We start from the raw sequence: 17,444 nt of genomic DNA, 5'->3' as shown, positions 1-17,444 counted from the left end.
TTAACAATTTGACCGTTCAACTCTGAAAAAATTGGCACGAAACATGGCAGATCCAGAAAATCAACGTAGGAGCGGACCTTTTAATCATAAGATTGGAAAATACTTTTTCACAATGAAGCACCATATTATTTTTCGGTCCAAGTTTCATAGGTTTTAGAACGGGTTTTATGTCATAGAGAAATTAAAAAGTAATACTAATTTCCACGTGCAATTAACACATTAATTGGAAGTAATCAGGATTTCAAGAACATGAGTAGGTTGAACTCAACGCTAACACGTTACTTTCGTACATTTAACACTAAGAAGGAGTACTTAAATTGTATAATTGCTAAAACTTTGGGGAACTAATACAATTTTTGAGAAAATTAAATGAAGGATATTGCAAATTGTTAGGGGTAAAAGTGCAAGAATTGGAAATTTAGAGGGGCACGTGACCCCTTGTTGTGAATGTAGATCCACCCCTAAAAACCCATTAAATGATGGTCATGCCCACAACTTTTTGCACCAAACAAAATCAATGTGAAAAATTTTGTATAGCCCGAAGTGCGTTTTTTTATTTTATTTTATAACTCAAGTGTCCGGACCCGAGAAATGAGTAGCGCAAATTCGGTCGAACTATGTTATTATCTACTATCATGTGGGGGAAAAAAAAAAACGAATCTAATATGCTATAAAGGAGAAAAATAATAAAAATTTTGTATTCGACAACATTTATTCCTTGACCTCTCAGCTCTTAACTACACTAGTCAAATGGATATTCTAGTTTTGTTTAAAACCTATATAAGATATCCAAAGAGGCAGCTGTAGCCTACAGGACTTTAGTGACAAAAATGTATCTGATTGTTTTACATACAAAATAATATAAAGTAAATATACTTATTTAGATTGAAAACTTATCGGGACTTTATTCATTTGCACCAATGACTCATATACATAGACAATATAAAAATAATTAACTTAATTATAGGCAAAAAATATATACAAATTTTTTGGACCCCCGAGCCGTAATATAGAAAATTACATTCATGTATGATCAGATTAAACGAACGGAATACTCCATCAATATGTGAGAGTATACAATAATCAAATCAAGCTCGATAAACACAACCGATCGAACAAATCAACCTGATGGTGAGAAATTAATACACAAAATAACTGACCAGGGAAGACATCACATGCAGATAAACAATAGGAGTAATTAGTTAGTAATTATTTTCAAGAAGATTTGATTCCTTTCACACATTTCAGTCGATAAGTTGTTGTTTTGTTTTAGAAGATGACCTAGGCCAGGGATATTTTGACTCTCTGTTGTTTCCCTCAAAGGCCATTGATGGGGAATTATCTATTCTAATGTCTGAAGCAAGCGTAATTTATACTTCTATCTTTCTTTTTCTTTGTCGGTAACCGGATGTCCGGACATACTTGCGCACGCTTCGACTAAAATTGAAATCCTGAAGTTAATGACCAGATAAACCCTCCAATACTAATAGCCCCAAAGTTTAAAATGTTTAATTTCCGTAAAATTCGAACCTAACAAACAATTATTGTTTTCTCATATCCACTCAGCCAACTCCTCGGGATTTACTTCTGTCTTTCTTTTTTGTAAAATTCAGACATCCATCTTTGGATTAGGAAACAAATTACTAAAATATGGTAAAGGAAAGGGGTAGGAAACTTCCTAGAAGTGTGTTGATGGATACACTAATAGTGACATCTAATATTTTATTCTCAATAACACCCCTTTGGATAATAGAGAGAGAGAGAGAGATGATATCTAAGAATTGAGAAAGGGTGAAATATCAAAAAATAAAAATAAAAAATTCAAGGTTGTCTTGTTATGTAAGTTATGGGAGGGTCTTAATCAAATTCCCAACTCTCTTAAGTACAAATGAAAATACTCCACCGTACAAGAGGGAAGGGGTAATGACACTCAAAACTGAAACCTAATAGGTTAGCCAAAAGACTTTGCCTTTTAGTACATTACTTAAAACTATTTAATTATTTTAATCCGCACCGAGATTTTCTTTTTATAAAGGGAAATCTTCACCAAAGGTTAGAATAATAGCAACAATATAAAGCTATTAATCTCTCCTGATTTTCATGATATATCATTTTGTGATTAAGATTCTTCGTTAAAGCATCTTCAATTACGATTCAAAATTATGTGAATCACCCTGAAGATATTTTAATTGAAGAGATTGAGATTGTCTTGATCTAACAAATCAATTGATGATGTCTTCGGGCACGGGAACAACTCCTCTCTCAACTTTATCTCTTCATCTCTCTATTTAAATCGTTTATCTCGTGGAATTTGTGGGGGAGGTTCATCCGCATAAGGAATTAATAAATAAGCTTCATCCAATATCTAAAAACACATAAACAAATCAAACCTTGTTTCATGAAAATGGATTACGTGTCCTTCATCAATGATAGTATAAAATGTGATTTGTTTGTGTGTTTGAGGTCAGATGAAGATGACTTTTTGCACAGATAAATTTTCACTACAGTGTCTACATGGTGTTCCATTCAGCTAAATAAGTCAATTAACTCATTTTTTTGTCCTTATTCAATTTTTTTTCGTATTTGTTAGTTTTTCATCAATTTTTTTGGGGATTATTGCATTGTCGTGACAAGAACAATCTAAAAAGTAAATAATTACGATCGAAACTTAATTTTTTTAAATAGCTAATAAGCCAATTTTTTTTGTCTTTATTCAAAAAAATTGAATTTCGATCATAATTTTTTACTTTTTTTATTCTTCTTGTCATGACGATGCAATAATCCCTAAAAAATTGACAAAAAACTAACAAATACAAAAAAAAAATTGAATAAAGACAAAAAAATAAATAAATTGGCTTATTTAGCCGAACAGGGCCGACCGGATCCTCATTATTGATTTAAGAGTGAGGTCCACGAGAGGTTTGGAGATGTTAAGTCAGGAGCTAGGTCACATATTAATCCCTCAATAAAAACTCTTTGGTTTTGTTTTTTATCATTTTCTTTACCACTCTCGTTCTCAATCCTCTCCTCTTGTAAATTTTACTAGTAGTCTAAAAACATTTGCGAAATATACTTTTACACTCTCGCTTCTCTTTTCACTCACATTCTTTTTGTCATATGTTAGAAACATTTATACTAACCAAAATTTCATTCCAACCCATTAACAGGGGGGTCTACTTTCTCTCTTCGTGAATTAAACCACCACCGTACCTTAAGACACCTAAACACAATTACGCTACCATTGAGCCAATTTTCTCGGAGAAATTTTTTTTTTTTTGTCATACGGCATACATCAGTGGGGTTAGCGGATTGTTAGTATATTAGTCAACAGGGAGTTCAGAGACTATCTATAGCTCTGAACCCCAAACATGCTTCTTTTGATACTCAAACTCTGGTCATCACTAGGAAGAGAAATGAGACAACCAATTTGATAAGCTTGATTTCTTCTCTTTCACTCGTATTCAAGCACGCGCTTTACATGACTTAGATTACGGAAAAGAATTGATTCATTAAGACACAAGCTAATGCTCGATACGGACAAGGACTAGGTGATGCTGCCGAACGGGCGCAGAACTGTCAATCCGACCGTTCATCTCGGCTCAAATCGAATTTAATTGCATACAAATCAAAACCATCTATCGTTCGATTAAAATCCAAACCTTCGATTGTCGAGATAAGTGATCAAATCGACCGTTCTGCACCACTTCGAATGGGGCAGCATCCCCATTCCTGCGGACAATAAAGGCATCCGATTATTGATCCTTGGGTGGAGTAGTTGGCCATTCTTTTATACTATAATAATAATGACCTGTTGGATTGGTCCGTGGCTCAAGGCTTTGCACGATGGGTCCACTGATCCCATCTCCATCTCTATATATCCGCCATTGAAAGCTACAGTACGAATCTACGGTGTCGTTTACCACAACTTTCCGTACAATTGAGGACAAAGTAGTCATTTCCCCATTATTCACGCTCTTTCGCTGATCCCAACGACTAACGCCGTTAATACACTTTTACAGTAAGTTTTCTTTCTTAATCCATTTTGTTTACACGACCCCTCCAGAGAATATTCCCTCCTTTATCCGCCCAACCCAGTCAAAAGGCCTCGCCAACGTGGCAATGTTTAGCTGATTTGTACTACTCCTTCCGTCCTAATTTGTTTATCCAATTATCAAAATACGTACATTTTATAATATTTTTTATGATTTTGAAGATTTTGTATAATAAAACTAATTGATATCTATCAAACAAGATCCATATTGTATATTAAAAACATTACGAATTGAAAATTATAGCTAATTTTTTGAGAGGTCAAACGCTCTCAAAAAGTCAAAAAGTGGACAAACAAATCGGGACGGAGAGAGTATTATCCTTAACTCATTTTAATTTTTACTCATTTTTAGTGCGCACACACCCTCTAAATTAACAAGCTTTTTAGGAGTGAAAATTGAATACCACTTAAGCGCATGTGTACATTTTAGAATTCAATTTAGGATCCATTTTCAAGGAGTGCATTGGTGATGCTCTTAGGTTGATCCGTCAAAATCTGATTGGAAAATTTAATCAATTTTGAAAATATATTCATATTTGATTTGTTAATAAAAAAATGTTAACTTCCGCTCATTAGCAGGAGGATAATATATAAATAGTGTATCGATATTCAAAAAAATTGTCTTGATAGACGTAAAATGTGTATTGGTATCCAAACTTGTTTGTCGTTTTATGCTTATTATTCTCCACCTAGAATGAATATTAGTAAGACCGTCGTTAATATATAGATTGAGTTAATTTTAAATGAGCTTTTATCAAGAAATTGCAAGCTAACATCTTCTATCTCACGAGATAACTAGTATCTTGTTCAAACGTTATTTTAAATTAAAAGTTTTGAACGAGCACATGCATATTTCTGGCTCAATTGTGTTATGTAGAAAGTCGATATTAAATGAGTTTTAATGAGTCACAATCCGAGTTTGAATTTGAGTAGCTTAGTTCGTATATCAGCCCCAACAATTGCTAATCCTTCATGAAAATTCGTGTAATTTCTAACTTAAAAAGTAAAATTTCTCATGTACAATTTTTACATGTATCTGTGCTAAATTAAAGAACTCACAAACTATCCTTTCAAAAAAAAGAACTCACAAACTCTTTTAATTTGATTTACAAATTCTGAAAATATATACTGAAGTTTTTAGGGAATTGATTTTATCACTCACTTTTTTGTTAATGCCACACATTCTTTCACATAACAAATCATCTTATATAAATACAAAAAGAAGTGATATTAACAAAAAAAGAAATGACAAAATCACTCTCCAATTTTTTTTATTACAAATATCAAAGTTTTGTATCAGGATAATAATCGGTATTTATAACTACTCCACAAAATAACGTCCTAATCTCATCGGGACAAGAGCCTTCCGTTAGAAGATTAAAGTTGACCGTCAAAAGTGACGGTACTCACTGGACGGAATCGGTACTCCCTAGTACGGGGTTCTGGGGTAGGTATGGTCCAAGGGGGGGAAACGGTTAGGCAGGCAACACGCACTCTTCATTGCCTTCCCCCTATATATACTGCTCTCTTTTCTTGCAGGAATCCCACCTTCCTCTCTCTACCTTCTCTTCTCTCTACCTTCGGTGCATTTCGTTTCTCACTCTACTTTCTCTCACTATATCGAATCTGTATTGTATGGCCGCCAATTCGCAGTGCAGGGGACTCGTCGGCATCGGTAAGCGATTCGTCAACCAGATCCGAGCCGGGACCTCTCCCGATCCAATTCACTCTCCCTTCCTTGCTCTCAGGTATATATATATTCTCACATCTTTCTGTGTATATCTACACGTGTACTTGTATGTGTACGGAATATGTGTACGTATGGTATCTGTAAGTTTTTTTTTTTTTTTTTTTTAAACTTGTGATCGATGTCGCCGATTACGCTGGAGAGAGCTGAGTTGCGAGGTGATTTCCTTGAGGATTGCTGTTTATTTGTGTTGATGATGCGTGTGGATTAATGTGATCGGGATTCGGGTGTTGTTTTGAGCTTTTCACGCACGGCGCGTATTATTTTCGTGCTTCTTGTGGCTTAAGAATGAATTTATCACATCATTGACTTTGTGTTGGATCTATGTGAAGTGAAGCATCGCCGAAGCTTCGTTTCTGAAGTTTTGAATACCGCTTTTGTCGCAGATTTACTTTGGCCTGAATTATTGTTACGGTGTATTCGTTCCTTTTTTTATTTTTTTATTTTGTTAGATTCACTGCAATTTTTTTTTAATTAATCATCATTTCGGTAAAAAAATTACGGAGAAAATCAGTAAATTTGAAAGCTTGAAATAGTTGTATTATTATATTGTGTTTGGTTAACCCCTCAGGCAGTGAATAGTACTCACAAAATGTCAAAAAAATCACAAATATCAATACACCTTGCATACTATACACCTCTCATAGAAATCGATATCGATGTAATTTTTACACATTAATCAGTGTCAATTAATTATGATTAGCATTTTTCTAATTATCTTTCGTGTCTTCTTATCTGAGCTCTTATCAATTTTGGACCATTTTTTTGGTACTATTTTATTTCTCCAGTCGGGACGAATCGTTGATCCTAAAAAATATTTAAAAATAAATAAACAAAAGCTCCGTAAAACCGACTGTTTTTAACTAATACAAATTAATTTTAGGTCAAACTAATCTGATGGTCCGGATATGTTTTCTGTGGAAAATTTTCCGGGAATATTGTTATGGTAAAACTTGATATTACGATCTTTGAAGTTTTCTTTATTGCTAAGTAGATTCCGTGCCTTTAAGGTTCTTATTTTTAAAGTACTTATTTTTTGCTTTACGAAACAGGTCATTCTTTCACAATACATCACCTTTAATTTTAACAAATGGATACTTATTTCTCTTACCGAAACGGATGTAAAAGGGAAAGATTTGTTTGTCCAACTTATAGTTGATTCTAATTTATCCCCTCTCGCAGTCAAATTTTCCTATGTGCCGGCTCAAATAGTCAAATATGTGCTTGTTTATTGGTATTTCCGTCCGAAAGAGTTCCTGCCTTCTCCACTCGGTGGGTAGGAATTTGGAGTATGTACTAAGGACAGGGTTTATTTATTGCCTTGAAGGATTATTTTTAGTTGAGGAATATTTTAGTAGTTAAGTGTGTATCGAGGAACAAGTTCATTGCCTTGAAGGATTATTTTAGTAGTTACTGAAGTTAAGGGGATTGATTTCCACTCCCAATAATAAAACAAGTTTGAACCCTAAAAGATCCGAATCACTAAAAAAGATTTGGCAAATATTAGAAGGAAGATATATTCAATTAATATTAATCCATAAATTATATGTTTAATTTTTTATTAAAAAACAAAAGTGGGGTACATATTTCAAAAAACAGAGAGTGAAACTTAATAGTAATTATTTATTTTTCTAGTTTGGTTTTTTATTTTCACACTCATCTTTTACGAACTATATTTTTGTATACATATGCTCTTATTCATGTGAATTTGTTGTTATATAAATTGTAAAAAAGTAAACAAAATAATTGTTACAAATATAGTGTTGATCAATGATTCAATATACATAGGTACATATTACAAATAATATTAAATTACATCTTGAATTTTCTTCATTTCTCATTTGTTTTGCCCCTTCACTTGTTGGACTTTCAAACACCGGATGAGTTAGGTGCTATTGTGGCCCACCTTACACCTGAAAGGTAATAGCGTGAGATAAATGGGGACAAGTTAGGTGATTGAAATTGTCCATAAATTAGCCCGACTGATTGTACTTGGGATACACGTTATATAGTGAAGTGAAATCTTTTCGTTTGTAGAGTTTAATGAAAATACCTGGTGCCTACCACCCCGCTTAGTTGTTATCCCTTGTTTCCATCGCGACTTTTCATACTTTTGACAAAAGATTCTTATTTCAAGCACCCAAATTTGAATGGATTGGTTATTGGCTTATTGCAGTGACTGTTACTTAATACTATATTAGTAGTGATTTCTTTTTCCTCGATCGTGTTTGTATGGCTGCTTTTGCTACATATTTTGCTCTTGGCCCCAAAAGGGGTTGCACCGAAGGTGGGAAATCAGTCATTGTTTCTTAATTACTCGGCAAATAACTCGGTCCATTCGGTGGGAAGTCTTTATCTAATCGTCCTTATCTGATCGAATTATGTGCCTGAATATATATAACTTTGGAGTGTGACAAGTAGCCAATCGCCTCATGTTCGGCACCCATCACCACTCTAATTGGCGTATTCTCCATTCTTTTGTACTAGTAACTTCTCTTTTTGTTATAATTGAAGTCTGAGCCAACTTTTGCGCACATCAATTAATTTGGGGATGGCCGGGCAAATCCTCTAGCAACCCCAAGATTCGGAATGTTGGCTCCCGTGGACAAGGAAACATTTACTATTAGCTTTCTCACAGAGGGCAAATACTTAATTGTTTTCTCATACCCATTTGACCAAATTTCAAAAGTGCATTTTTTCCATTATTTTTGAAACTTATGTGTCCAAACCTGCTTACGCGCACTCCGATTAATTTTGAGGACTAATCTCACGGTCCACTTGCGGATTCACGATTAAATAACCAATGCGGTTTCTTCATTATTGAATTACATATGGAAGAAAAAGTGACAAAAACATATGGTGGGTCACCATTTTATATCTTCTAATAAAATAAAATGAGCGAGGGTATCAGGGGAATATAATATTTACGGTGATTTTTCGTATATAGCCTTGTTTTCTTGGATTTACAGAAGTTGCCATCCCCATTGTCCCCATATGAATTTTTAGCTGTTTTTTTTATGCAAGATGATTGGAACAAAATCATTCGATGCAATCAAAAGTGTTACCTACTACAGATACTCAGATGGTGATGATCATCATTATTTCTAGTTAACTATGATTACTTATGTGTACAGAAGGGCTGTCCACGTTTCGGTGTACGACAAGAACTTTGACGATCAGGTCCGGCCTTCAATAGTACCGGACGATGTGATTCAGCCTGGATCCGACAAGTACTGGTCTCCGCACCCGCAAACCGGGGTATTTGGCCCAGCAGCTGAGCACAGCCAAGTCGCGGGCGGGGAACGCAGCTTCCACTTGTCTGCTGCTGCGAATGGTGGCGAGGACTCGGTGTTGGAGCAGAAGGCCTTCTTCCGACCCCTCGAGGATTTGGAGAAGCCTATTGAGCTGTGATACTAAGGGAAGATATAGACCGTCCTCTAATATAAATAGGAATAAAAGGCGGTTAATCGAGTCGAAACAACGAACTGGTTTTATGTTCATAGACTAGCTAGTAAGTTTGGCACTGGCGAAGGCGTGATATTTTCAGTGTTATGTGTGTATGGAGGTGTGGTGTGTTAGATACTGTGGTTTGCTTCTCTATGAAAAGACACTGTTACATCTACTATTACCCTGTGTTTTTCTTCATAACTTCTGATTGTCTTATGCACGACTTTCGCCGCTCAAGACAATGCATTTTATGGGACGTTCATTATTTACCTGTTTTAGTTGCCGTTGATTAGAGCCAGCCCTGGCTAAAGTAAAAGAGACGGTCTCTTTAGGCCCCCGAAGAAGTGTAGAAAAATAGGACCCCCAACTATTTTTAGTACCCGATATAGAAGCTCAAAATTTTTTAGTACCCAAAATATAAGCCAAAAGAAAAAAAATGGCGCCCCCCCCCCCCCCCCCCCCCCCCCGTCTTTAGAATTTGCCTTAGGCCCCCAAAATGTCAAGGCCGGCTCTGAGTACCGGAGAACACTTCTAGCTATCACAGAGAGAGGAGGATCATTAGTGACCATCAGGAGAAAGTGCAGCTTTCGATACTTTTGAAGAATGTCAACTAGGTATCATAAATAGATTGCTTGGGCTTGTTCAATCATTTGAAAACTCAAGTCTTTCTTTGGTAAAGGATTCCCTGTGAGTTATACAACCTTTCCCTTCTCTTGCTTTTAGCAGAAGATAGGATTGAGTCAATCACTCTAACATCTTATCGGTACAACCGTCACCAAGTGAACACAATTTGTCGCATTCTATACCCGAGTAGAGTCAACTCAGAAGATCTGTCAGTTAACATCAACCACTTCTTTCTGATGTCGGATATCCGGCTTCTCTGGGAATCACTCTCTTTGAGATACTAGTAACAATGGAAAGAGAATAAGCATAGGGACCACGTCAAGGGAGTCACATTTTATTGCACAAGTTGTCGTCATTGACGTTGCACCCCCAACAACTATATTTTTCTTCTTGTTTTTTTTTTTTATGATTGTGCCCCTCCTGCAATGAATCAATAGCCGAATCGGTAAATCTATTGTCTCCATCTGCTGGTTCGTTTTCTACTGCATGCACATTGAACCGGGCACAAACTTCATATACCTATTATTACCATAACAGATGCACGGAATTTGAGAGGAAAAGGTACCTCAGATATCCTCAGAATGGTCAATTTACTGTTTGATCGGCTTAGAGGGAGAGAAAAGCAATTGGTTCAGTTACTCTCATCTTTCTCCAAACTTTTGACACTGCAACCATGATTTCCAGGACCTGCTATGCTCTGAAATAGATTTGGAATTCATGAACTTTAATCTGATCCGGAGCTAGAAAGTTTCATTGAAGTTCCAGTTTGTCCTGGACTAGAAAGAAAGAAAGGAAACAAAGAAACAAACTTGAATTACAATGACATTTATCATTTTGATTCACATCAACTGGAAATGTCGGGAGTTCAGCATTCACCAGGCATGTGAAAGAGCAAATTGCCTCAAATGGGAAACTCAATGCAGCACTACTGGTGAGTCTGGTCAACTTGAAATGTCCAAGTTTCAAATATCATAGTAAAGGGCTCTCCATTTAGTGTCAGGCGGTTTCGCAAGCAACATATAACAAGGGGCAAACGGTAGCACACATGACAATTATGAGGAATTTGGCATCGGAAAGCTTACTAATTGGGTGAGGACTAAGGTCCAAAAACAAATCACACACAAAAGCAAAAGATGTGAACCAGATATCTAACTATCGTGGGTCATTGATTATTCCTTACCCAATGGTCATTGATATTAGCCAAGACAAAAAAGGTGTCCCAGATGTCTTATCCCGAACCTTATGGCACAAATGCCCATCTATACGCTTGGTGGTAGCTGTTTGCAAGACTAATAGCCTGAAAAAAAGACATTGAAGCATCATGATAGAAGTATTTTCCCAATGATGAAAGTATCTAAAAAGGCAAAAATATTACAAGTATTTGACATCCTCTGGATTGTGGACACCTACAGTCAATGATAGACAGTGGCAAAAGGAATATGGATCAAGATCCACCGATCTATTACTAGACGCTTCTCTGTTCAAGGACCATTAGTGTGTTCTGCAGCATTTCTCTGGCCTTCCTATCTGATGTACATCCAGCAGATTCCATTTCCCTGAATATAACAGGGACCTGGACAGCAATCCATCCAAGTCAATTGGTTAAATGTTGAGAAACTCTGATTCTTCAATTGAGAGTTTTGGTTCGCTTTATTAAAACAAGTTCTACATTTTGCATGCAAACTTCAAAAAAAGATGAAGTAGGAGAAATGGAGAATCCATCGTGGACACAAGGCAACCACGCTTGCATTGACACATCCACCACAAATGTCCCCGTATAATTCTCTAGTTTATATACTTACTAAGAACAATACTTATATCTATTTGGCTGACTGGACAATTCAATATTAGCTGAGTAACCATGTTGGACACAAATACATTTACTATTTCACTTTGCCCTAAAATGTGGTCATCAAATTTAGGCACCAATAATTAAACTAAATCATGGTGTCCTATCATTTTCGGATCAAAAGAACTGTCTCCTAGACACAAGACTCTGTCCATTACACTCGAACATGACAGTTCATGTCACATTACATAGTTGAGGGTTGCATGAACTGCACTCTCTACCATGCAATAACGTTGAATTGTCTAATACATCTTCAGGAAATTCCGAGAAGCAAGAAGCATAAAGCAAAAATGAACCAGGTGGTATATGCAAAACTTGCAATGAGTGTGGTACTATAAACATTTTCCTTCAACATGTTGAGTAAATTGATGATTGTAGGCTCAACACTAAAGGAATAACACGCCTGGTCAAATTTCTTTGCCCTTATAAATGCCTTCATGAGCGTCCCGTAGGTAACCACATCAGGACTAATACCCTTCAAAACGGCAAGATCATTGTCAGCAAAAAACTGACTTGAAGATTATTGTTTTAGAATCAAGTACGTGAAGAAATATGAGGTCCTACACTTTCTTTTATGCAATGATAAACAGATAGGGCCTCCAAATGCATTGATCAACACATTCAGCATTATAAGGTTTGGTTCAATTCCTTCTGCTTCCATGAGCTGAAGGACCTTTACAGTCTGCTCACACAATCCCTGCATTAAAAGTCAAATAATTAACCACATCGAATAAGAAGGCAAAGCCCCAACATCTGGCAAGTATCTTGACTACAACATCATGCAATATTTCATCACACAAAGAAAGTAGTAATCAAATAATTGGAATTTTGCATCACGTTGAAATGATCCACAAATCTCGCAAATTATTGTCACCAAACTAAGGATGACACTCTTAGTAGTTCTTATTGTTCCGAAACATAGTTATTAGTGAACAGAAGTATACCAAACATTAAGTATTACGGTAAGTATGACTCTGCGAATTGGTATGACACATTAAATACTGAACCGTAAGTTCGAACTACAGAAAGAAACTTACAGCACCAAACTGTGTGGCAAAGGTGCCTTCCCCAGTTCCCCTAACAGTTTGAAACCTTGGCCATTCCCGCACCAAAAGCAACTTGAAATGAAACCAAAATGCTTTTGTTGCTGGATAGTATTTCAAATCCATATTAAGGCATACAGACAGGAGGTGTCACCATGTCTTATCTATACGACATTTGATTCCTTCAGCGAACCAACCTTTTAAATTATAAACAGCATGCTCATAGCTCAGTCGTGGCTTTTAAAGGGTAATGACATATTTTGTCTTTACTGGTAGAAATAACGTAATTTATGCCAAACTAATCATCCCCTTCCCATTGCCAAAGTCTTTCAACATTACCTCTATGCCTCTAGATTTCAAGTAATGAAGTATAGAGCGCCAACCAGTTCCAAGGCTAAACGTGAATATACCAAGGCTGATGGTGAAGAGATATTATATAATATACACAGGAACATAAAAGGAACAATTTATATCCTAGGGTTATATAACTTTCAAAGAAAATCAGCACAGCTAACAAAAGGGGAAACACACCTGTTGAGCATAAGCATTTGCTAGCACACAAAAGATGCTGGCTGAACGCTGAATGCCTTCTACTTTTAAGGCATTTACACACTCTTCTGCATCCTGAAATCTCCCATAATGCCCATAAATATCAACCAAAACTGCATAAATGGCTCCGCTTTTCTGGTGCCCTCTGCATTTCATATTCTCAAAGTTGTACTTTATTGTATCCCACTTACCCTGCTCCCCCAAACGACTAATGAGCACACTGAATATCTTTGGATCAGGATATAGCCCTTGTTCCTGCATCTTAGTAAACAGTTCAAGAGCACGATCCATATACCCAGAGTTACAATGCCATTTAATCAACAATTCCACATCGTGATGTCTGGTTTTATGCCGCCTTCTTGCATTTTCTCAAACACCTCTAAGGCTTCACCCAAGTCACCATATTTTCCAAATGTATCGATGATGCTATTGTAAATCTTCTTGTCTAGTGAAACCCCCATCTCCTTTATTTCTCTCACAATGCCCATTCCCTTCTTCCACATCCCATTGTCCCTATAAAGCCGAATAACCTTGCTATAAACAAAAGAATTTAGTTGAAACCCCTCTCGCCTCATCTTGCCAATAATTGTCCATGTATCTTCCAAGCGCCCGGAGTGGACACAGTAATCTAGAAGTATCTCATATGTTTCTCGATTCCTCCCAATACCCAAATTATCTATTTCTACTAGACCTGACCTGCAACCCGCAAGAGGCCTTTTCTCAAGAAGCATCTGAGCAAGACATTATACACATTCAGCCTAGGCTTAAATCCTAAACGTAGCATGTCTTGCAAAATTGCATCAGCCTCCAAAGTCCTCCCAACATTTCCAAGAGCTGTAATCAAGCAGATGTAAGCGGTTGCATTTGGGCGAAAGCCCACAGCCTCCATTCGAGCAAGCAACAAGAAGGCATTGTCAGCATCTCCCCATCCGCAAAGTTCACATAAAAGATCATTGCACCCTTCGCGGGACAGTTCCTCTCTATTTTCCAACCCACTCGGGTATACTGTTGAGTTCTCGAAGGGACTCGAAAAACTCCTAAAGGTGTTAACACAACAATCTTTGACCCTATTGCATCCCACTGGATGATGTAAAGAATTCAAGAACTTGGACTCTGTGTGACCCTTGAGATACTTCAGACAAACAAGGAAGAAGGGCGAGATGCCATGAACGAATGAAACCGAGAACGGTTCAACAGAGAACATAATTTGCATCTCCAATAGGAACCAGAAACCGTGGCTGTACAGCACTGAAGAAACTTCTTGAATTTTAAAACTTCAGTCAAGCAAATTCCAAACCATTTTTTTAACTCTAATAGCTACTTTCCACAGTTCATTTGCACACGCATAGTATTTTGGAATTACAAAAACACCAAAAAATCAAACGTCGTCAATCAAATTAGAATTTATTTTCGAATCTTGAAAACAAATCTCTAGCAATTGATACAATACACAACTAAGTCACATAATGCGCGGGCGGGTGTGGGAACGCCTGCACGAGCGTGAAAGCATCCATCCAAAACCTCCCAAACAACTAAAATTTGCTAGTGCGAGCATTGATAACGCTGAGTGCAGAGCAAATGATTTGAGAGCAAATTGAAGGACTATGTGACAAAGATATACATAAACCCACCTCCACAAATAAGCATACACGTATATAAATATTTAAATCGCCCGGCGCTGGAAATTCGACTCGAATTGAACCGGCCGCCGGAAATAAAAACGGGTGTTGCCTCGCTAAAGAAATTTATCCCCTAAATGGGTTTGATCCAGTGTGTCCAAATCTATTTTCACAAAATTAAATTCACTCTGATCGTCCCCGATTGTGTCTAAATCGTTGTTGGATTAACATGATCTTTGATATGGTATAACTTCTTGACGATTTCTACAACTTGAACAATTCCGACCAACAAACAAATAAACAGTAAATTGTTTATTTTCACAAATGGGTTTAAGGGACCTTAAAAGCTTTTAGATACGTGCGACGTCGTTTTAAGGGACCTTGCGAAGTCCCACTAATGAAATGGGTTTGATCTGGTAAGACCAAATCTATTTTCACAAAAATAAATTCACGCAAATCATCTTGGATTGAGCATTAAACATAATTAGTTTCTCATGATTTTTTATAGGTATTATATTATTGACAATATATACAACTTGAAAAGATTCGATCAAGAAATAAACCCAAATTGAGTTTACAATTTCCAAATTACTTGTTAAAGGTTTACTTCTAATCTTCAAAATGCGAAGTTTTAATGAAATTAGAGCGACGCCGTTTCGATGGACATCCGGGTTGAAAACGCGAGGTATCGTTAATACGACCCCGCCAACGTCGTTTGAATCGGTCCGGAATAAAAATTGATAAAACAAATGGCACCGATGATAATTTAATTCACGCATCTCGCTTCTCTCTCCGTTGGATCTTATGCTGAACAAAAATGATCCTCACACAATAATCCAACACAACCTCTCAATGCTCTCATGCAACTACAGGAAATCAAGCTTTTTGCGACAATTCCTCGCAAAATCCAAAATGTTCCTCACCAAAATCCTTTTGCAAGGAAATTTCGTTTGTAGCTTGTTACTCGCAGATAGGTAGTCTCCGGGGTTTTTTTTTTTGCGAGGAGATTTTATTTGCTTGCAAAAATGTGTCTTTTGCGAGGAAGAAATACCACACCAAAGATAATTCCTTTTGACAAAACCAGTGAATCTTTTTTTGCAAGGAAACTTGTCCCTCTGCAAAAAAGAAATTTCTTTTAGCGAGGATTTCTTTTGGAAAATAAAAAAATATCTTTTGGCTACAAACTAAGGCCATCCACAGTGGTATAACCAAAAGATAATTGTTGTTAAAGTTAACAATATTTGTGCAAAAAATGGCTCACAATGGTATAATCAAACTTAGCAACATCCTTAGAAATAATCAAATTTTGGGCTTTGGATAACCAAAACTAGCAATTTTTTCAATAATCAAAATTTGTGAACCTCACACTGCATAAGTTAACTAATTCCAAAATTTATATACACATGTATTTCAACTACTATTTTATTCTTCTCTTCTTCACTTGCTTTATATCTTCTTCACTTCAACTACAAACTGTTTCTCTTTCTTTTCCTCCAAAAGTGAAGCTTATATTTCTCGATCATCTATAATTTAACTCATCGTTGCTGGATTAAGGTCTTTTACTCTTCTTTTACGTTTCTATTTTAGGCTGCATTATTATGAATTTAACTTAAACTTAACTTAAATCTGAAAATTATCTTTATTTGAATTTTTTTTGCATTTTTTAGTTTTGCGCCAAACTTTTATAGGTTATTAATTCGTCTCAACGAGAGGAATCGGGAAAAGTTTTTTTTTTTTTACTTTTGCCCAAGTATTTTGATAAATAATCACTTTTTAGCAAAAAAAAATTGATTTTTTCCACTAAAAAGTGGTTATTCATTTTTTTTGTTCCTCCCCCTATGGTTGAGTAAACAAAGAACCTTGCAAAAAAAAAAAAAAAAAAAGAGGAAGAACTTTGCATTCTTTTCCAAATTTAAGAACATATCTGATTTTTTTTTTTTGAAAGATTAAGAGAGTAGTGGATTTGTGATATAGGCTATAGGAATAGGAAGAAAAAAAAATCGGTGTTGTTTTGATAGATAACACTAGAAAGAACACCATATATTCGATATATTTTTGCCCAAAAAAAAAACGTAATGGAGGGAAGTGAATGGCGGGAAACAAAAGGGGAGAGAGAGATTGTGTGAAATTGTAGTGGACCCCTTATTTTGGTTATGGACTAGAAGTGACCATTGTGAACCTCAACATTGTTAAGCTTAGCAATCTCTTAAGTGAATAATCAAAAGCTGATGTGTCAACTTTTGGTTATCCATTTTTGATTATACCACTGTGGATGGCCTAAAAACTCATTGCTAGATGTCCTCTTTTTGCTTCCTGTAATGATTTCAAAAGACATAATTCATCAAACTAAAAGGCAATAGCATAAGTGGATCAAAAAAAAAAAAAAAAGGCAATAGCATAACATTAACCTCTTAAAATGTTCACAAAATTTAGATTCTAAAACCCGAAACACTTTATAACGCACGTTGAAGATGCGTCACATATTTTTTCTGGTTAAAAACGTAGATTCAACTGT

The 17,444-nt window shown here is 36.1% G+C and overlaps 1 protein-coding gene and 1 pseudogene across 1 annotated transcript; one reads left to right on the top strand and one right to left on the bottom strand.

Annotated features, from left to right (window-relative positions):
* The first annotated feature begins 5,522 nt into the window (after positions 1 to 5,522).
* LOC131319927 (late embryogenesis abundant protein At5g17165-like) lies at positions 5,523 to 9,420 on the top strand. The gene is made up of 2 exons (XM_058350382.1): positions 5,523 to 5,799; positions 8,933 to 9,420. The coding sequence occupies exons 1-2, from the start codon at positions 5,687 to 5,689 to the stop codon at positions 9,207 to 9,209; spliced, it is 390 nt and encodes a 129-aa protein (XP_058206365.1). The 5' UTR covers positions 5,523 to 5,686; the 3' UTR covers positions 9,210 to 9,420.
* Positions 9,421 to 9,742: 322 nt separating this feature from the next.
* Positions 9,743 to 14,887, bottom strand: LOC131319926 (pentatricopeptide repeat-containing protein CRP1, chloroplastic-like; annotated as a pseudogene).
* Positions 14,888 to 17,444: the final 2,557 nt, after the last annotated feature.

The sequence above is a fragment of the Rhododendron vialii genome, chromosome 3a, assembly GCF_030253575.1.
Source record: "Rhododendron vialii isolate Sample 1 chromosome 3a, ASM3025357v1".
NCBI classification, from domain to species: Eukaryota; Viridiplantae; Streptophyta; class Magnoliopsida; order Ericales; family Ericaceae; genus Rhododendron; species Rhododendron vialii.
The sequence above is the reverse complement of the archived record's forward strand: the minus strand, read 5'-3'. Positions and strand labels throughout refer to the sequence as shown.